General features: G+C 40.1%; 1 protein-coding gene across 9 annotated transcripts in view; it reads right to left on the reverse strand.

Annotated features, from left to right (window-relative positions):
* osbpl6 (oxysterol binding protein-like 6) overlaps window positions 1-22,289 on the reverse strand; it is a 171,089-nt gene that overhangs the window by 80,734 nt on the left and 68,066 nt on the right. For all 9 annotated transcript variants that reach the window (XM_043693527.2, XM_043693522.2, XM_087988988.1 and 6 more), the window contains one exon: window positions 295-417. In XM_043693527.2, coding sequence (XP_043549462.2) covers window positions 295-417 — 123 coding nt within the window. The remainder of the gene's footprint in view (window positions 1-294; window positions 418-22,289) is intronic.

Here is a 22,289-nt window from a genome sequence, read left to right on the forward strand (position 1 = left end):
AGAAGATCATATACACCACACCAGCAAAGAACTCAACATTCTGACATTATAAAATCCATTTTCCCATCTCGGATGCAAGTTGCAAACTCAGCTCATGACAGTATAACAGGCAAAAATCCATGATAGACCATTGCTGAGATGACATAGCAATTACAAATAATGTAAATCCTCACAGACTGCAGTTAGAAGTAGGGCATTAATCATACAGCGATAATCTATTCAAAATTAATTTGTAATTTTAGGCAATGACCAGTACAATTGCCTTCCTTGAGAAGGAATTTATCTAATACTTACTTTATGCCAACCTTTTAAGGGCCACTTGCGTTTTTTCAACATGAACCCCTCATGTTTATCTGGTTTCTGCACATTAGTCTGACCAATTTTTAATCCTTCAATGATTTCCCAGTTGTCACCATCCTGTGAATTTTGACAAAGAAAATTATACAGAAATAAAGCAATGTTTAGGATAAACTTTTGCAAATGAGAAAATAGACAATATGCATGGGATTGCGAAGAAAACTTAATTGCTTTCACTGTCTTGCTATTTACACACAGCTTGAAATGAAATTGGAGGAAGGATCTGCATTCCCCATTTGTTCATTTTATGGAGCATTATAAACATATTGGGATATTGTAACCCTATTTAAGAGAAAAATTGCATTTTGCTAACAATTTAATAAAATCACATTCTCTGGTTGTTGACATTAGCTTTTCAGGTGTTCACTTTACTCCACAGTTGGAAACACATCCTAGGGAGCTACTGCTCCACTGGAGATGGAAGTGAGAAATTCTCAATTTTTAAGACAACAAACAATTTGCAATTTTATATGCCTTCAATATTGCAAAACATCACAAAATGCTTCACATCAATGATACTAAACAAAATCTAATATGGAAGTCTTAGCATACTGGAAGCCAGCCAGGTTAGCAAGAATAAAGGGAATGGTGTAAAGATCTATGATAACCCAGTTTTCATGGACTGAGAACAGACTGTCCTCAGAATGAAAGATTGTCAGGCAAAACTAAATGAGCAATGGGCTATATTTAAACAGCAGATGGTAGTTAATGTCCTTTTCCCGAGTGAGGAATAAAAATGTAGGGTAAGCAAAACCAGGGCTCTCTGGATGGTTACAGAGATAGAGTAAGACAAAGCAGATAAAGAAAATGCATGGCAAGTGTCATGTTGATTATACAAGTGAGAACCAGGTTTGAAATGGGAAGTTCAAAGTGAAGATCAAATCAAAATAAGAGGCAATGAGAGAGTAGGAGGATGACAGCAAACATAAAACAGAATCGAAAAGTCTTGCAGAGACTGATCAACTATAAAAGCATGATAATAAGAGGGATGGAGATCATTAGGGACCTGAAAGGGTTCTACACATGAAAGTAGAGAGGTGGCTGAAATGTTATGAGTATTTTACATCTGCTTTTACTAAGGAAGAAAATGCTACTGAAGTCATAATGAATGAGGACACATGAGAGTGCTATGACATCTCTGCTAATTTAAACCTGCAACACAAAAGATTCACCCTGTGCTGTAATCTGTTAAAATTTGAGGGGCAAAGAACTCTCTCAAAAGTCACTGTTTAAAGTAAAAATTAACAACTTTGTGTTTTTAAGTCTAACAGAGAATATTAACTAACAACTATTTACAATTCCTTTCTTTAAACCTATCTTTTACTTCCTCCTCCACAAAACTAGTCCAATAAAAAGATATTTTGTAAGACAATTTACAAAAATAAAACCCATTTCAAAACCAGTCAGCTTTACCAAGTTTCCTCTGTAGATTCGCTCTCCAGGTTGGCCTGGATGTTCTGCTGCGCAGACTTCTTCCACAGATAGTTACCTCTCACAGAGATCTTAAATTAGCAGCCTACATCTGTTGGTTTTTGGTAGTTCTCTCTCAACTAGTCAAAAATATTCAGTTTTATACCCCAAAACATTGGATCGTTTCATTGGTTTTAATATTACCAAAATACTAAGTTCAAACTTGATTGGAGTTTGGTATCTTGGGGCATAATTTAAACTGATTGGGCCAGTTTGAATTTGTTTTTGTCTCATGGCAACCCAGCTACTCTAGCTATTTCGAGCAAATGTTACATTGTTACCTTATTCCAGATTCTCTGTGCTTCTCTTGCTAGCTTTTCAACTCTCTTAAATATACAGTACCCCTACATCTTCATGACAAGAGTTACTGGATGGGCTAAAAATTGACAAAGGTGAGGAGGTGGATAATACATGCCTCTTCCGGGTATGTTTTGGGCAAGATGACATATAAGTTAGGGAGGGCGGACAGCTCACTATATCCAAAAGCTCAACTGACCCTAATATTACTCTACACCAATGCCATAAGACACTTGATATGGGCTGGCAAGTAGGAGTGGGCTTTACAATTTTTGAAATTGCTTAAAACAAAGGAAAACAGGTTCCTGCCATCATTGGAGGTGGGGTCCCAAGAAGATAGCAGCTCCCGTTACTTCCTAACTTAGTGTGCATTAAAATCCACCCACCCACCACTTTGCCTGTTTTGACCAAGTTGGTTAAACATCCCCAGCATCCAAGGATGCTGCCTGAACTGTTGTGCTCTTCCAGCACCACTAATCCAGAATCTGGTTTACAGCATCTGCAGTCATTGTTTTTACCTCTTAAAAATCCCCAGCGTTAAGCTGGGATCAAAATCGCATGTCAGTCCCAGCAGTTCCTATAACTGTGCCACTGCAGGGACTGTTGGTGCTATCTGCTAGTTCCAGAGGATAGAACCTCCTCCCAATGAGAGTCAGAAATACTAGGAGGTGCACATTTAACCAGTCCTCAGTGCTTTCTGGCTGAGACATGGGCTTTTAATTGGCTTTCCAATTTGCTCCTAGCAGTGAAGAGTCCAAACTCTCCCTGCCCATATAATAAACAGAACAGTGGCAGTATAAATACAAAAGTTGGAAAGAGCAATCAGTGGTGGACAGTTGTCTCTCAAACTGGAAGAATGTTTTCTTGATATATAAAAAAAAAACTGGTCTTGGGCATACAGGGCACAATTTCAATGTATGCATTTATCACAGAAGTTTGAATTATTGTGAACTGTAATCGAACAAGACGACCGGGCCCACCTAGTAGAATTGGCACATGGATGACTGATGAAATTTAATGCAGAGAAGTGTGAAGTGATGCATTTTGGCAGGGAGAATGAGGAGATGCAATATAAACTGAAGACACAATTCTAAAGAGTATGCCAGAATCAGAGAACTGGGGCATATGTACACAGGCAGTTGAAGATGGCTGGGCAGGTTGTGAAAATGATTAAAAACATAAGGGGTCCTGAACTTTAGAATTAAGTATGCAGAAGTACGAAAGTGAGGAAGTTATGAGAAATCTTTTAAATATTATTGCACGATACTATCTAGTATTGTGTCCAATTCCAGGCACTCACTTTGGGAAGGATGTGCAAACTTTGCAGAGGCGAAACAAGATTTATAAGAATGTTTCCAGGAAGGAGAGACTTCTGTCATGACAACAGACTGGAGAAGCCAGAATGGTCCTCATGAGAGAAGCAAAGGTAGACTGAAGATCTGATAGAAGTGCTCATTATCATGAAGAGTCTGGACAAAATACATTAAGAGAAACTATTTCCATTGGTGATAGTATTGAGAATCATGGGAGACAGAATTAAAATGATGTCAAAAATCCAAAGGCAACATGAGGAAAGCACTTTTCACACACAGCGTAACATTAAGATCTTGGATGCGCTGTCTGAAAGAGTGGCTTAGGCAGCTTCAACCATAGCTTTCAAAAAGGAATTGGACCTTCGGCACAAAAACAGAAGAAAACTGCAGGCAATGAGAAGAGGGCAGAACAGAGTGGGACTAGCCAAGTTGCTTACCCAAAGAGCTAACCTGGGCTTCGTGGGCTAATACATGAAATTTACATTGATGCAAAAGATTACTTAATTTGATCAGTTTTACAAAACCTGCAGAAATGATTTAAACCAATAGACTCATTAGGGCATGAGTAAGCACAAGATATAAAGGTGATGGGCAGGGGAATAATTTTGCTAACAGCGTCAAGTTTAAGGTTGACTGGACGAGGACATTGTCGTTTTTGATAAATTATTAATGAGGAGAGAGAGAATGAAATGGAAAGTTGAGGTGGTCAGGATAAATTATGGAACAGAATGTGTGGACATGGGAAGAAAGTGAAAGCTGGAGGAAAGGGCTTGGTGGGGTTCATTTCTACATGGTCATATTTACATGGAACTGACAATATAAACAAGGCCATATACGTTCCATGTTGCAATGTCACAAGAATTACAAACCTACAAACATATCTTCTGAAATCTTGAGAGGCCCCTTGCAGCTATCCAAGGGTATACTCCCATCTATCCATACTGGTACTAATCGATAAACTGCAGGAGAAACATAGTTTACTTGCAACTTTTGTGTAATATGTTCACTACTCGTGACGTGTTCTCCAATACATTGAAGAAACCAAATCAGGTGGACATTTTGCTGAAAACTTCTATAGAGTCTAATAACATGACTCTGAGCTCTAGCCCCTTGCTGTTTTAATTCTCTGCCCTACTCCCATTCTTATCTGTCCAGGTCTTCATTACAGTAACGTTCAGCAAACACTCAAAAAACAGCAACGCTTCAGTTTATTAGGCACTTTACAACCTTGTTAGTGCTGTTGCAACTTACACCTCCTCTAGTTTAAATGTGCCACCAAATTCAAGGAAATCTCTGGGCTTTTAGCAACAGTGACCTCATTAAGCAGGGTAAGCACATTGAAAACTCTCTCAGACACCAAAGCAGGAAGTGAAAATCACTGTTCATCCTTCACCTTATAAAGAGAAAATGTTTTGAACTAATGTATGGAATTAAAGTAGGTGGTGAAATATGAAATAATTGTAAAAAATAAAAATCTATATATTTATTTTGTCATTATGGACAAACAGAAAACTACCTTTTCAGCATTTGGTTCTGTCAATAATTATGGATTTAGTATATAGTTCATTCTAGAAAGTGTGTTTTATAAATGCATTTACAGCAAGACCAGAGCTCCAAGTTGGAAGTTCACTGATGTCTAGTTGATTTCAGTCTGGTTATATTCAGCTATTCACCTTCTGGAGAAGCACAGAATCGCTGTCAGTAAAACTTCTGTATTTTCCTGTTTATTTGCACTTATTCAGATACTAGAAAATGTTCATTCCTGAAGGGCTTATGCCCGAAACGTCGATTCTCCTGCTCCTCGGATGCTGCCTGGCCTGCTGTGTTTTTCCAGCACCACATTTTTCAACTCTGGTCTCCAGCATCTGCAGTCCTCACTTTCTCCTACTAGAAATTGCTGTCAGTTTCAGAAAAGTAATGAGACATGAGCAATGATGACAGTTCAACCATCATTAACACCACAGATTCCATGCTTTAATGCAACTGTCCACCACCCTAACACAGACCTGCCCTCTTATTCTTTCCTCCCATATTTCACTTTCTGACTCTCCAGTTACTTAAAATCTGCTAAATCTTCAATTTGTTTCCAGGACTGATGCAAGACCAATCTGAGCATTACTTCAGTTTTTTCTCCATTGCTGCTGGATCTTTGCAGCGTATTCTGTTGTCATTTGAGATTTCTAATATCTGCAGTGATTTTATTTGTCATAAATGCAAAGTCAGGTCGTGTTTGTAAGTATCGTGTGATTCTAGTTATGTGATATTTTGGTTATAGAGTGTGGGGCATTTTTTCACCCATTTATGCCAAAACCATAATAGCATCCAAATAGACTATTCACTATTGATTTCTATCAATGAATACAAAATATAACATTGGCACCAGCATAGGCATCACTGATGAGTCTTATAATTTTGACGTTTCATACACAGTTTAGGAAATAAATTGCATTCAGCAATACTTGTTAGCAGTAATCAATTATATATCAAAAGCAGCCACCATTACCCATAGTAAAAGTAATGCCCTTCATATCAGTGATTCCTACTGCATTCCCTAGATACAATGACGAGGTTAGTTACAAAATAGCTGACTGGCTGCTTGTGTAACAGTAATAATTCATGTCACTGACCTTGGTTTCGAAAGCACTTTTAAATGTTGACAGCAAATTACTGCTAAAGGAAGACATTCCTGCAACAGTGAAGTGAACAAGCATGGTGGCCCAGTGGATGTGGGGTCACATCACATGGTGAATTACTGATTTTATGCCATGTAGGAGATGCTGGATGCATATGGTTCTTCCAAAAACAGTGAGCTGGGGAGCTGCAGACTATGGTTCAATCCAAAGATGTAATTTATCTTAGATTGATCTCATACTTTTGAGTGGAAGGTGTGTGTTTGGGTGAGTGATTGATCAGGGAATGCAGGTATTTTATTAATAAAATTGTTTAAAAATTAGCTAAATCAAGTATTTATGGGGAGACTGGTACATCATCAGTCCATGTTTCTAACAGTGTTTACACATTTGGAAGAAAATGGACTCGTTAGTGACAGGCAGCATGGTTTCATACAGGCAAGGTCATGTCTCACCAACCTGACTGAAGTTTTTGAAGAAGAAAGTGAGGACTGCAGATGCTGGAGATCAGAGTCGACAGTGTGGTGCTGGAACAGCATAAAAGGTCAGGCAGCATCCAAGGAGCTGGAGAATAGATGTTTCGGGCATAAGCCCTTCATCAGGAATGAGGCTTGTGGGTCAGGGCTGAGAAATAAATGAGAGGGGAGTGGGGTTGGGGGGGAGGTAGCTGGGAAAGTGATAGGTGGATGAAGGAGAGGGAGAAGGTGGTTGGTGAATTTTTTGAAGAGGTGACAAAGATAATTGATGAGGGAAGGCTGTGTATATAGTTTATATGGACTTTAGTAAGGCATTTGATAAAGTCCATAAGGCAGATTGGTACAAAAACTAAAATCACATGGAATTTGGGGTGGACTGGCTAGATGGATACAAAACTGGCTTGGTCATAGAAGACACAGGGTAAAGGTAGCAAGGTGTTTTTCAGAATGGAGACCAGAAACTAGTGATGTTCCATAGGAATAGATTTAGGTACTCTGTTGTTAGTAGCACACAAATGATCTGGAGGAAAATGTGGGTAGTCTGATTAGTAAGTTTGCAGATGACAGGAGGATTGGAGGAGTTGCTGATAGTGCCAACAATTGTGAAAGAATACAACAGGATTGGCAACTTTGGCACAGAAATGGCAGATGGAGTTTAATCTAGACAAATGTGAGGTGATGCCTTTAGAAGGATCAAATTTAGGTGCGAATTATTTTGTAAACGGCAGTACCCTTAGGAACGTCAACATACAGAGAGATCTGAATGTGCAGGTCCACAGTTCCCTAGAAGTGGCAACACAAGTAGCTAAGGTGATTAAGAAGGCATAATGGCATGTTTGTCTTTATCGGCCAGGCATGGAATACAAAAGTTGGCAAACCATATTGCAGCTATATAAAACCCTTATTAGGCTGCACTTGGAATACTGCGTGCAGTTTTAGTTGCCACACTACCAGAAGGACATGAAAGCTTTGGAGTGTGTGCAGTGAAGGATGTTGCCCAGTCTTGAGGGCTTAGCTATGAGGAAAGGGTAACTGTTTTCACTGAAAAGACGACAGCTGAGAGGAGACATGACAGAGATCTACATAGATAGGGTGGATAGTCAGTGGCTTTTCTCAAGGTTGAAGTTTCAATTACAAGGGACACAGGTTCAAGGTGAGAGGGGAAGAATTTAAGGGGGATGCGAGAGGGATGTTTTTCACAGAGTGGTAGGAGCCTGGAATGCACTGCCAGAAGAGGTGGTGGAAGTAGGCACATTGGTGAACAGAGGGATACGGACCAAATAAGTGCAGAAGGTCTGTTGTTTTAGTTTAGTTAGGGCACAATGATTGGCACAGGTTTGGAGGGCCGAAGGGCCTGTTCCTGTGCTGTACTTCTCTTTTGTGCTTTTCGTAACAAATTAATGTCGCTAAAGTAATGAACACAATCAGTGCTGCTTCGATAAAAAATTATGAAAAAGCATAAAACATAAAAGCTATTCACGTTCTTGTACTTTGTTCTCACCCAAAACAAAATCTTCCTTAACCAAAATTCATACAAGCTCTTTCAGTGACGCTGGGTCAAAATCCTGGAATCGCTCCTAAACAGCATTGTGGGCGTACCTATACCAAATGGATTTCAGCAGTTTAAGCAGTTCAACAGCTCACCCACCACCTTCCCAAGGGCAACAAAGGATTGGCCAGCCAACAACACCCACATGCCATGAATTAACTCATGAGGAGGAATTCATTTTCTCAGAGATCCATTAAGGTTTGGACTTCTCTACACTAAACAGAGGTGAGTGCTGGGTCAAATATATATATTCAAAGCTGAGTTGGAAAGATTTTGAATCCACAAGGAAACTGCAGCTTATGGGGAGATGACAATAAATGGAGTTAAGGCCATCATTAGATCAACCATAATCTGAATAAATGGCAGAGAAGGCTAGAGGTGCCAAATTCTGCTCTTAATTCTGATATTTTTAAGAAACACGTAATAATATAAAGAAACCACAGCAAATTAGACCTTCAGGGTAGTTGAAATATTTTTAAATTCAGTTCAGAACAGTTCGTTAACAAATAACCCTACAATCCATATTTTCAAGACAGAGAAATTGAAGACTCTAACCTGCATGTAGGGAGAGTTCTTTATCGTCATAGAGATGTACAGCATGGAAACAGACCCTTCGGTCCAACCTGTCCATACCGACCAGGTATCCCAACCCAATCTAGTCCCACCTGCCAGCACCCAGCCTATATCCCTCCAAACCCTTCCTATTCATATACCCATCCAAATGCCTCAAATGTTGCAAGTGTACCAGCCTCCACCACATCCTCTGGCAGCTCATTCCATACATGTACCACCCTCTGCGTGAAAAGGTTGCCCCTTATGTCTCTTTTATATCTTTCTCCAATATTCCAACAGTGGCCTAACCAATGTCCTGTACAGCCGCAACATGACCTCCCAACTTCTGTACTCAATACTCTGACCAATAAAGGAAAGCATACCAAACGCCTTCTTCACTATCCTATCTACCTGCGACTCCACTTTCAAGGAGCTAAGAACTTGCATTCCAAGGTCTCTTTGTTCAGCAACACTCCCTAGGACCTTACCATTAAGTGTATAAGTCCTGCTTAGATTTGCTTTCCCAAAATGCAGCACCTCGCATTTATCTGAATTAAACTCCATCTGTCACTTCTCGGCCCATTGGCCGATCTGGTCCAGATCCTGTTGTAATCTGAGGTAAACCTCTTCGCTGTCCACTGCACCTCCAATTTTGGTGTCATCTGCAAACTTATTAACTGTACCTCTTACGCTCGCATCCAAATCATTTATGTAAATGACAAAAAATAGAGGGCACAGCACCGATCCTTGTGGCACTCCACTGGTCACAGGCCTCCAGTCTGAAAAACAACCCTCCACCACCACCCTCTGTCTTCTACCTTTGAGCCAGTTCTGTATCCAAATGGCTAGTTCTTCCTGTATTCCATGAGATCTAACCTTGCTAATCAGTCTCCCATGGGGAACCTTGTCGAATGCCTTACTGATGTCCATACAGATCATATCTGCTGCTCTGCCCTCATCAATCCTCTTTGTTATTTCTTCAAAAAACTCAATCAAGTTTGGGAGACATGATTTCCCACGCACAATGCCATGTTGACTATCCCGAATCAGTCCTTGCCTTTCCAAATACATGTCCTGTCCCTCAGGATTCCCTCCAACAACTTGCCAACACTGAGGTCAGGCTCACGGGTCTATAGTTCACTGTCTTGTCTTTACCGCCCTTATTAAACAGTGGCACCACGTTTGCCAACCTCCAGTCTTCTGGCATCTCACCTGTGACTATCGATGATACAAATATCTCAGCAAGAGGCCCAGCAATCACTTCTCTAGCTTCCCACGGGGTTCTTGGGTACACCTGATCAGGTCCTGGGGATTTATCCACCTTTAACCGTTTGAAGACATCCAGCACTTCCTCCTCTGTAATCTAGACATTTTGCAAGATGTCATTATCTATTTCCCTACAGTCTATATCTTCCATATCCTTTTCCACAGTAAATACTGATGCAAAATATTCATTTAGTATCTCCCCCATTTTCTGTGGCTCCACACAAAGGCCGCCTTGCTGATCTTTGAAGAGCCCTATTCTCTCCCTAGTTACCCTTTTGTCCTTAATATATTTGTAAAAATTCTTAGGATTCTCCTTAATTCTATTTGCCAAAGCTATCTCATGTCCCTGTTTTGCCCTCCTGATTTCCCTCAAGTATATTCCTACTTCCTTTATACTCTAAGGATTCACTCGATCTATCCTGTCTATACCTGATATATGCTTCCTTCTTTTTCTTAACCAAACCCTCAATTTCTTTAGTCATCCAGCATTCCCTATACCTACCAGCCTTCCCTTTCACCCTGACAGGAATATACTTTCTCTGGATTCTTATCTCATTTCTGAAGGCTTCCCATTTTCCAGCCGTCCCTTTCCCTGCGAACATTTGCCTCCAGTCAGCTTTCGAAAGTTCTTGCCTAATACTGTCAAAATTGGCCTTTCTCCGATTTAGAACTTCAACTTTAGATCTGGTCTATCCTTTTCCATCACTATTTTAAAATGAATAGAATTACGGTCGCTGGCCCCAAAGTGCTCCCCCACTGACACCTCAGTCACTTGCCCTGCCATATTTCCTAAGAGTAGGTCAAGTTTTACACCTTCTCTAGTAGGTACATCCACATACTGAATCAGAAAATTGTCTTGTACACACTTAAATTCCTCTCCATCTAAACCTTTAACACTATGGCAGTCCCAGTTGATGTTTGGAAAGTTAAAATCCCCAACCATAACTACCCTATTATTCTTACAGATAGCTGAGATCTCCTTACAAGTTTGTTTCTCAATTTCCCTCTGACTATTAGGGCGTTTATAATACAATCCCAATAAGGTGATCATCCCTTTCTTATTTCTCCGTTCCACCCAAATAACTTCCCTGGATGTATTTACAGGAATATCCTCCCTCAGCACAGCTGTAATGCTACCCCTTATCAAAAATGCCACCCCCCTCCTCTCTTGCCTCCCTTTCTATCCTTCCTATAGCATTTGTATCCTGGAACATTAAGCTGCCAATCCTGCCCATCCCTGAGCCATGTTTCTGTAATTGCTATGATATCCCAGTCCCATGTTCCTAACCATGCCCTGAGTTCATCTGCCTTCCCTGTTAGGCCCCTTGCATTGAAATAAATGCAGTTTAATTTATTAGTCCTACCTTGTCCCTGCCTGCCCTGACTGTCTGACTCACTTCTATTACAACAAAAATTTGCTGATGCAACTTGTAAAAGGTAATTCAAAATCCATGAAATACTAATTTTCCATGTGCACAGGCTACTATCCTCATCACATAAGACTGAATTTTTTTAATGTAGCCAAAAATGTAGCAGTTAGTTAACAGGTTTCCAACTCATTAAGTACTACGTAAGGATTAGAATGAGCAGAATTTTTCCATGCCTTTTCTAAGTGTCGGGCCCAGCATGCTAGGTGATGACTAACATGGCCTCACAACAGCAAGACAACTCACAAAATCACCCTCCATTCAGCTCGTTGAGATGGCTCAGGCAAGTGAGTTTTTTGCCCTATTACAGCCATCGATATTGGTGACTCAGGTAACCAGAGCTGCGGCCAATCAGAGGCCAGGCAAAATTTATTCCTCAGTGGACATCAGTGGTGAGAAGGCAAATTTTTGTTGTTCCTCTGGCCGAGTGGGGTTCATAGGGAGGAAGAGAAAGCGGGGGGGTGACTGTCAAAGACAAGCATCCTTCTCGCCATCTGAGCCTTGAATTGGGACAACTGGAGGCCCCCACCCAGACTCAAGAGGAAAGTTGCCATGCTTTCCCATTCGGAAAATAGTCACCTTTCTCACCCATGATACAGGCAGATGATCAGATGGAAATGTTGAGGCTTTTAATTGGATATTTATTGACCATTTAAAGTCCTTACTTACTGGCAAGCTGAGCCGAATGACCGAAAGGGGAGGCGTGGGGGGTCTCTCCAGGGACAAATTACTGCACTTGTTTGCCCTATTCTCCCCTTGCAGTGATGCGAAAATTGTGTGCATAACTGACATGGTTATTGATACCCTAGCTCCCAACAAGACAAGGCTACTTGAAATCAGTAGTTAAAAAAAGTGTTTTGTGGTGTTGAGGCCAATGCTTATACTAGTAAGGAGAAAGGGAAATCTTACAATATGTTTCAGAGCTTGTCTACAAAATAATTATGGCGTGCTTCATACGCAACTGTGCCATGGGCAGGTACATTATCATAGACTCAGACAAGGAACTGCACCTCATGGCCAACCAGGAGAACCAGAGTACAAAGCAGACCAACTGCTGCAGAATGGAAGTCAGGTGCTTGACTGCCTGATTCTTTGAAAGTGTCTTCCAATTGGATCGATTATTTTATACTGGGTACAATTATAACCACAGAGTTGCCAGCTGTTAATCCTGTACTGTTAAACAATAATTACTGTTGTTCTATTTCTTTTTTTTTCCCAAATGAATATCAAAGCTCTATTAAACACAAACTGCTTTACTGTTAATCTGTGTCTGTATGGTTAAGGTATTTACATTGTTCATTCAGCCCTTACAAGTCACGAGTTCCTGCTTCTGCCTTACTTCAAAGGTGGCTCTAACTAAAAGGGATGCGATGGTGAGTAGTTGCTCAACCAACCTGTAAGCCACATGGGATTCCAGATGTATTGGAATTCTCACTGCTGTTGAGCCTTTAATCCATGCTTTTATCACATTGAGACTCAATTTCTCTAATGTTCTTCCAGCTTTTTTTGATAATTATACCTCTTTAAATTGTAGCTAATTCAGACATCCTACATTCTTACCCAAAGACATGCATTCCCATCACAGAGATCTCAATAGAATCCAATGAGATTTCTGTATCAATTTTAGTATTTTTAAAAATGGTTATCAGATCTGGTTTGAATCTAGCTGGCTTCTAAAGCCATTATTTCTGCTTGTACTCTTTGTTCCGGAGTAATATTCCTTTCTCCTATTCACTAATCGCCATTGTAGATGACCATCCTTTCTTCCACAGTGCCCCATTAGAACATTACAGAGCAGTACAGACTGTTCGGCCCTCTGGCCCTCGATGTTGTGCTGACCTGTGGAACCAATTTGAAGCCCATCTAATCTACACTATTCCATTCTCAGCCATATGCCTATCCAACGACAATTTAAATGCCCTTAAAGTTGGCGGGTCTACTACTGTTGCAGGCAGCATGTTCCATGCCACTACTACTCTCTGATTAAAGAAACTACTTCTGACATCTGTCCTATACCTATCACCCCTCAATTTAAAGCTAGGTCCCCTTGTGCTAGCCATCACCATCCAAGGAAAAAGGCTCTCACTGTCCTACATGTCTAACCCTCTGATTATCTTACATGTCTCAATTAAGTCACCTCTCAACCATCTTCTCTCCAACGAAAACAGCCTCAAGTCCCTCAGCTTTTCCTCATGAGACCTTCCCTCAATACTAGGCAGCATCCTAGTAAGTCTCCTCTGAACCCTGTCCAAGGCTTCCACATCCTGCCTATAATGCGGTGACCAGAACTGTATGCAATACTCTAAATGTGGCCGCACCAGTGTTTTGTACAGCTCCAGCATGATCTCATGGTGCTGAAACTCAATCCCTCTAACAATAAAAGTTAACACACCGTATACCTTCTTAACAGCCCTATCAACGTGAGTGACAACTTTCAAGGATCTATGAACCTGGACACCAAGATCTCTCTGCTCATCTAAACTATCAAGAATCTTACCATTAGCCTAGTATTCTGCATTCCTGTTACTCCTTCCAAAGTGAATCACCTCACACTTTTCCGCATTAAACTTCAATTGCCACCTCTCAGCCCAGCTCTGCAGCTTATCTATTACAGAAATAAAAGTCACTATCCACAACACTACCGACCATGGTGTCATCCACAAATTTACTAATCCATCCTTCTCCGCCCTCAACCAGGTCATTTATAAAAAAGACAACACAGCAGTGGACCCAAAACAGATCCTTGCTAGTACTCCACTAGTAACTGAACTCTAGGATGAATGTTTCCCATTAACCACCATCTCCGTCTTCTTTCAGCTAGCCAATTTCCGATCCAAACCATTAAATCACTCTCAATCCCATGCCTCCATATTTTGTGCAATAGCCTACTCTGGGGAACCTTATCCAATGCCTTACTGAAATCCACATACATCACATCAACCGTTTTACCTTCATCCACCTGTTTGGGACTATCCTCAGCGTTGATTCCTTTCCCAAAGATGCAAAGTAAATTTACAGGACAGAAAATTAGAGATTGGAACATTGAGGGAGGCCCTTCCAGCAAGTGTCTCTGTGCCAGAGCCATGCAATTAAACCAGTTCCCTGCTCTGGCCCTAAATCCAGGAAATGCATTCATAGAATCATAGAGGCATACAGCAAGAAACAGACCTTTTGGCCCAACTTGACCAGGTTTCCTAAACTGAACTTGTCCCATTCGCCTGGTGTTTAGCCCATATCCATATTTATTGCTCTTCCCTAATTGCCCCACCATCCCACAATGTCCTCTACAGTCAGAGTTAGACAGCACCCTTTGGTCCAACCTGTCCACACCGACCACATATCCTGAAAACTGATCTAGTCCCAGTTACCAACACTTGGCCAATATCCCTCTAAACTCTTTCTATTCATGTGCGAATCCAGATTTTTTAATTGTTTAAATGTTGTAATTTTTTAATGTTGTAATTGAAACTGTCTCCATCACTTCCTCTGGCAGCTCATTTCATTACTGGACATTTGTCTATTTTTATGCATTTTAAACACCTCTTCTGTAATGTGGACTCTGTTTAAGACATCACTACTTATTTTCCAGAGTTTCCTAGCTCCCAAGTCTTTTTCCATGGTAAAAACAAAGAAATATTTGTTTAGGATCTCTCATCTACATGTATGGAGCCACAGGAAAGTCAGAAGTGGGACTGTTCAATGATTGTACAATGTTCAGGACTAATCATTTCAAAAAGTTCAGTACCATTTGTACCTTCTCAGATGTTGGAGTTTATATGACCAAATGTCAAGACCTGGACAACATCTGGGTTTGGGCCGACAAGTGACATCTGCCATTTATGCCATAAGTGCCAAGCAATGACCATCTCCTACCAGACAGTATTTAACCATTGCCTCTTGATATTGTAAAATTGCTATCACTGATTCCTTTTATGTATTTAGCCAAGTTCCTTTTCAAAGCTCATTACTGAATTTGCTTCTACTTTACTTTCAAGCCACACATTCCATTATTGCATATCAATGCCTCACTTCACCTTTGGCTCTTTTCGTAAATAACATTTGACTCCTATTGACCCTTAAGCTATAGACTATAGTTTCGTCATATGGTTTTGAATTTTTCTAACAATTCTTCCTTTAATCTTCTCTGATTTAAGGGGAGTAATCCAAATTTCTTTAGTTTCTCCAAATGACTGAAAGCTTTCATCTCTGCTCTAGAAAAGCTCATCTGCACCATCTCTAAAACTTAATAACCTTCCTAAAGGGCAATGCATTGAAGTGACCAGCTGAAACCTAACAAGTGCTTTAGAAAAGTTTATTTATTTTATTTGATGTGGGGCCCTTGAAGTGGTGATATTGAGCTGTCTTCTTAAACTGCTGGCATTCATTGATGCAGATGCACCACAGTGGCATCAGGGAGATTATGATTTTGACCCAGCAACACTGAAGGAATGGTGATATATTTACAAGTAAGGCTGGTGAGAGGCTTGGAGAGCAACTCACAGGAAGTGGTGAGCCCATGTATCTGCCACCTTTACCCTCCCAGCTGATGGAGATCACAGGTTTGGAAGGTGATGTTGGAGAAGCCTTGGTGAATTACTGCAACATATCGTGTCACTGGTGCACACTGCAGCTACTATGTATTAATGGTGAAGAGAGGGAAAATGGAAGGTGGCGGATAAGATGCCAATCAAGTGGGCTACTTTGTCCTGGATGGTGTCAAGCCTCTTGAGTGTTGTTGGAGCTGCATCTATCCAGGCAAGTCGGGAGTATTCCATCTCACTCCTGACTTGTGCTTTGTAGATGGTCGATAAGCTTTGGAGAGTTAGCTGGTGAGTTATTTGCTGCAAGATTCCTAGTGTCTGACTTGCTCTTGTTGGCACAACATATATATGGTTGGTTCAGTTCCGTTCCTGATCAATGATTACTCCCAGGAAGCTGATATTGGGAGATTCAGCGAAGGTAATTTTGTTGACCATCAAGTGGTGATGGTAAAATGGTCTTTACCTGGCACTTGAGTGCAGTGAATGTTACTTGTTACAAATGGATACGGTTGGGTTTATATCAGGGGTTTGCGAATGGTTAAAGAAAGCTATCATCACATTTTAAGAGTTGAAACACTACAGAATAACAATAGGGACAGCTATGAGAATTTTTTATGTTCTGTACAGTCTGTACTATATATGTTAGTAAAAGATACTAGTTTGGAAAGCTCACTTTCTGACAAAGCCATTGAGCCATTAATGACAGGGAAATACTGCATATTTCATTGTCACGTTAACAAGTTTCGTCCATTTACCCTTTGTGGTTTTTAAACTACTTGAACAGCTTAAGAGGTTACACGTCATTTTTAAGGAGAATAATGTAACACATTTCATGAAGAAAAACATCCCAAGATACTTTACTTCCAGTTACCTGGCTAATTTTGACACTGAGCCATTTAAAGAGATAGTGCTTATTTGATCTAACTAGTTAGACCTGCAATTGCAAAGTGAAGATAAACAAAAAGAAATAAATCATTTCTACTCCCATCCTTTCATAAAGCATACTTGCCATTTTTATTTGGCTGCAACTTAAGAAAGAAAATATTTTGCACTCATTGCCTGCCCGACTCTGAAATCCTCTCCCTTTCCTCATCTGCCTCATGTGAAACTTTGCGTCCACTGCTCCTTAAGCTTCCCTTCTCCTCACTTCCTGCCTCAGTGCTATTTGTATCATTTAAGCCTTCCCATGTCCATGTTCGTCTGCCTTTTCTGTGCTCACTTCCAGCCTGTAGTTCTAAGCCAATATCACACAAAGCTACAAGTAGTTGACAACGCAGATAGCATCGTAAATAAAAAGGTGTTTCTCCATTCGTTCCATTAACAGTTGATTCACTGGTGCACGACAAGTCAACTCCTTTATTTACCTGATGGCCTACAATCAAGTATCAATTTGTTAGTTGATTGATGTCCACTGTTCTATGAAAATAATTCACATTTGCAACTTATTCATCTGATTTTTAAAAAATGCTTATGGTTTATCTGCTTTCTTTCCTATTAATACTTCATTTTCAGTTGCTGACAATCCAACAACTTGTAAGTTAAAAATCACACAACACCAGGTTATAGTCCAACAGGTTTAATTGGAAGCACTAGCTTTCAGAGCGCCGCTCCTTCATCAGGTGGTTGTGGAGGACACAATTGTAATGCACAGAATTTATAGCAAAAGTTTATAGTGTGATGTAATCGAAATTATACATTGAAAAATACCTTGATTGTTTGTTTGTTTGTTCAGTCTCATCTGTTCGAATGACCATGATAGTTTCACTGCTTTCATATGTAAATCACAAAACCTTTTTTGAAAGTTACATTCTCAGGTTAACTGTAACAATTGGTGTCAGCCAGATAAGATGTTAAAGGTGTTAGCTCCCGTGTTCCCTGTGAGTGTCTGTTAGAGAGAGTGTATATGTGTGTTTCCTGATGAAGGGCTTTTGCTCGAAATTTGATTTTCGAGCTGGGATCAGGTAGCATCCCAGGAGCAGAAAAATCAAATTTCGAGCAAAAGCCCTTCATCAGGAAACACACATATACACTCTCTCTCTAACAGACACTCACAGGGAACACGGGAGCTAACACCTTTAACATCTTATCTGGCTGACACCAATTGTTACAGTTAACCTGAGAATGTAACTTTCAAAAAAGGTTTTGTGATTTACATATGAAAGCAGTGAAACTATCATGGTCATTCGAACAGATGAGACTGAACAAACAAACAAACAAACAATCAAGGTATTTTTCAATGTATAATTTCAGTTACATCACACTGTAAACTTTTGCTATAAATTCTGTGTCTTACAATTGTGTCCTCCACAACCAGCTGATGAAGGAGCGGCGCTCTGAAAGCTAGTGCTTCCAATTAAACCTGTTGGACTATAACCTGTTGTGTAATTTTTAACTTTGTACACCCCAGTCCAACACCGGCATCTCCGAATCACAACAATTTGTAAATTTTGTTGTTGTACCTGCTACTTTATGAACTTGTTAATTCACTGATTCCCACCTCTACATTAACCTACTAACTGCTATAAATTCACTGTTGCATGATACTTATTAATTGTGTGCCCATTACTTTACTGACTTGGAAGCATTTTATTTCCTCAATCATATCCCTTCATTAATTTGTTGGTGTCTGTTGCTTTAGAATATATTTAATTTAGTGGTGGTCAGTGCTCTATTCACTTATTAATTTGCTGTTATCCACTCCGCTGTGCTGCAATACACATTGGATGATCTAAACTGACCCATGTGCAAATTGAGTTTTCGATGTGCATCACCAAACACCTTTTAACTTAAAATTTGCCAGTTTATTATTTTTAACTTTTAATTTTTACTTTTAACATATTATGATATCGGCAACTTCTGTCAATCATTTTCTTTGAGTATTTTCACACTGCTCGAGAACATGAATCCTGCGTCATTTTGTAAACATGAGATGGAATAGGTATGATATCAAGTGAACTTGGATTGGAAGATGAAGACACAGGTGGGTGTCGTCTATTGGTTACCTAACAGTAGCTATAGTTTCAGACGGAAAATAAATCAGGAGGTAATGAGGCATGTGTGATTGTAATCTTTAAAGAGATTGGTAAAATCAATTTGGCAGAGGTAGCCACAAGAGCAAATTCATTGAGTGCATTTGGCATAGCTTCCTAGAACAATGTGTTGTAGATCCAACCAGGAATCAGGCCATTTTGGATCTGGTGATATGTAAAGAAACAGCTTTAAATCAAATATCCCAGAGGGAACAATAACCATGGCATGGTAGAATTTAGCATTCAGATCAACACATGAGACGTTTTGGTTGGAAACAACTGCATTCAACTTGAATAAAAGATTATTACAAAGGAATGATGACAGAGTTAGCTGGAGAGGATAGGGAAAAAGGGTTTAGTTGAAAAGAAGGTTGGTGAACAATGGCAGATGTTTAAGAAAATAGCTCATGACTCACAATAAAGATGAGGAAGGAGAATTCTAGAAAAAGGAAAAACCTATCACAGTTAACTATGGTTGGGGATAGTTTCAAATTAAAAGAAAAAAAAGTGGGAAAAATTCATGGTAAGCCAGAGGATTGGAAAAGTTTTAAGAGCCAATAAGAGAAAATAAATTTTGAGAGTAAATCAGCAAGTAATATCAAGACAGACTATAAGAGCCTCCTTAATCAAACGATAGAGGCCAAAGTGAACTATGGTCCCTTCAAGAATAAGGCTGGAGAAATATCAGTAGGGAACCATGAAATGGCAGAGGAGTTGAATAAATACTTTGCAAGAGTCTTCACAGTAGAAGATACTAATGTTATTCCAAACATACAAAATAATCAAGGTGCTAGAAGGAGTTTTTGGGGAAGGGGTAGGGAGCGAAATAGATACTTTTCCCCCAGGGATGGATATTGTATTAGGGAAACTAATCGGGCCAAAGGCTGATAAGTTCTTTGACCCTGATGGGTTGCATTAAAATATTAAAGGATGTAGCTACAGAGGTATTGGATGTACTGTAGTGATCTTCAAGAATATGGAAAAGTTCCAGAGCAATGGAAAACTGCAAATCTAACACCCTTGTTCAAAAAAAGGAAAGAGACATAAAACAGTAACTACAGGCCTTGGAGGATAATATCTATCATTGGGAAAATGTTAGAATCTAATATAAAATTGCAGAGCATTTAGAATCAGCTTCACAAAGGAAAAATCATGCCTGACAAATTTATTAGAATTCTTTGAAAAGGTAACAACAGGATAGATAAAAGGAGAACCAGTAGATGTAATATATTTGGACTTCCAAAAGGCATCTGATAAGGTATCACACGTTAGCCCACTTAAGTGCTGAGGCAGTATATTAGCACGGATAGAGAAATGGCTAACAGAAAACTGAGAGATGATATAAAGAGGGTATTTTCTTCAAGATGACAGCAATATGTAGTGATAGAGTGCCCCAAGGATCAGTGCTGGGGCGACAAGTATTTGCAATGTATAACAAAGACTTTGATGAGGAAAATTAACATACTATAGTAAGTTTGTGGATGACACAACATTGGGTGGAAAGGCAAGTGGTGAAGATGACACCAATGAGTGTGTGTAGACAATGAGTTTGTGGGCGGCACGGTGGCACAGTGGTTAGCACTGCTGCCTCACAGCACTAGAGACCCGGGTTCAATTCCCGCCTCAGGCGACTGACTGTATGGAGTTTGCACGTTCTCCCCGTGTCTGCGTGGGTTTCCTCCGGGTGCTCCGGTTCCTCCCACAGTCCAAAGATGTGCAGTGCCAGGTGAATTGACCATACTAAATTGCCCGTAGTGTTAGGTAAGGGGTAAATGTAGGGGTATGGGTGGGTTTCGCTTCGGCGGGTCGGTGTGGACTTGTTGGGCCGAAGGGCCTGTTTCCACACTGTAATGTAATCTAATCTAAATCTAAAAACTAAGCAGATAGAATACAGTGTAGGAAAACATGAGATTGTGCACTTTGAAGATTAGAGGAGCGATATTTTTTGTTTAACTTAAGAAAAACTGCAGCAAGCTGCAGCACAGAGGGATTTCCAAGAACTTGTCCATGAATCACAAAAAGCCAACATCCAAATTCAGTGGGTAGTAAGTGAGGACAATTGGAATGTTTCAAAAGGAAAGAAGATTAAAAATAAAGAAGCCTTACTCGGACTGTAGAAGGCACTAGTTAGACCACACCTGGAATAGTGTAAACAGTTTGGTTCCCTTATGTAAGGGAAGATAAACTGGCATTGCAGGCAGACCAGAGAAAGTTCACATTAAATCCCCCCATGCCCAGGATCAATGAGGAGAGTTTGATTAGGTTAGGTCTGTACTCATGTAGTTAAGAAGGATGAGAGATAACTTTATTGGATCATAAATGATCCTTAGGAAGCTTGACAAAGTAGATGTTGAGAGATTGGGTCTTTTTGTGGGTGGGTTGAGATCCAACAGAAATAACCTCAGAGTAAGGAATCACCCATTTAAGGCTAGAAATGAGCTGCAATTTCTTCTCTCAGAGAATAGCGGATCTGTGGACTTTACAGGCTTTGCTATTAAATACATTGAAGATTGAAATAGAGAGGTTGTTAATCAGTATGCACATGATGGTAAGCAGTTTCCCCGGCGGATCACCACGTCTTAAGAGAAGGTAGGACCTCAATGCTCCGGAACACAGAGTACAAAAACAAGGAAGTTACACTAAAGCCATAGAGGTCACTGTTGGGTCTCAACCAGAGCTTTGTCTCCACAATTCTTGGCACTTTAGGAAGGATGGTGAGGTCATGAGTAATGTACATGAGACTTTTATCAGCATGCTACCAAAGATGAGTGACCTTACAAGTGTGGGGTGATTGAAGAAGATGAAATTTGGTTTTTCCTTAAGCAGGAAAGGATTGGGGAAGATCCAATGGAGATAATCCAAATGCAGCAGTGTCTTTATAGAATAAGTGGCAAGAACCATTCCCTCTGACAAGTGGTTCAGTAAGAGGAGTTTATAGATTTATAATAAATAGTAAATGAACTAGATAGAAGGGGAAAGAAGATAAAGTTTTCATACTGGATTTATAACATCTGACACATACCACTGAGAAAGTTTGCTTCAATAGAAACTTTCAAAAAGCATTTATGCATGTATTTTGAAGAAGCTAATTTGGGAGGAGAAAAACTGGAATATGGGATCAAACTGGTCAGTTCTTTGAAAGAGGTGGTGCAATCACAGCAATCAAATGGCTGTTTTTTTGGAATGTACTATTGTGAAAATCTACGTCAAATTAATTAGCTCTTCACATTCCAGAATTAGTGCACTTGTGCCCTGGCATCTCAGAAATACGATACAGTACAAGGCATCATTTTGAAGCTGAAGAGTCAGACCTAATCAACTTATCCTCTGTCACACTGTCATAGCATGTTTTGTCCAATGTTCAGCCTCTGGGGTTCCGAGT

This window comes from Chiloscyllium plagiosum, unplaced genomic scaffold, assembly GCF_037043375.1.
Source record: "Chiloscyllium plagiosum isolate Xiang-an unplaced genomic scaffold, Cpla_swu_hap1 HiC_scaffold_7, whole genome shotgun sequence".
NCBI lineage: Eukaryota > Metazoa > Chordata > Chondrichthyes > Orectolobiformes > Hemiscylliidae > Chiloscyllium > Chiloscyllium plagiosum.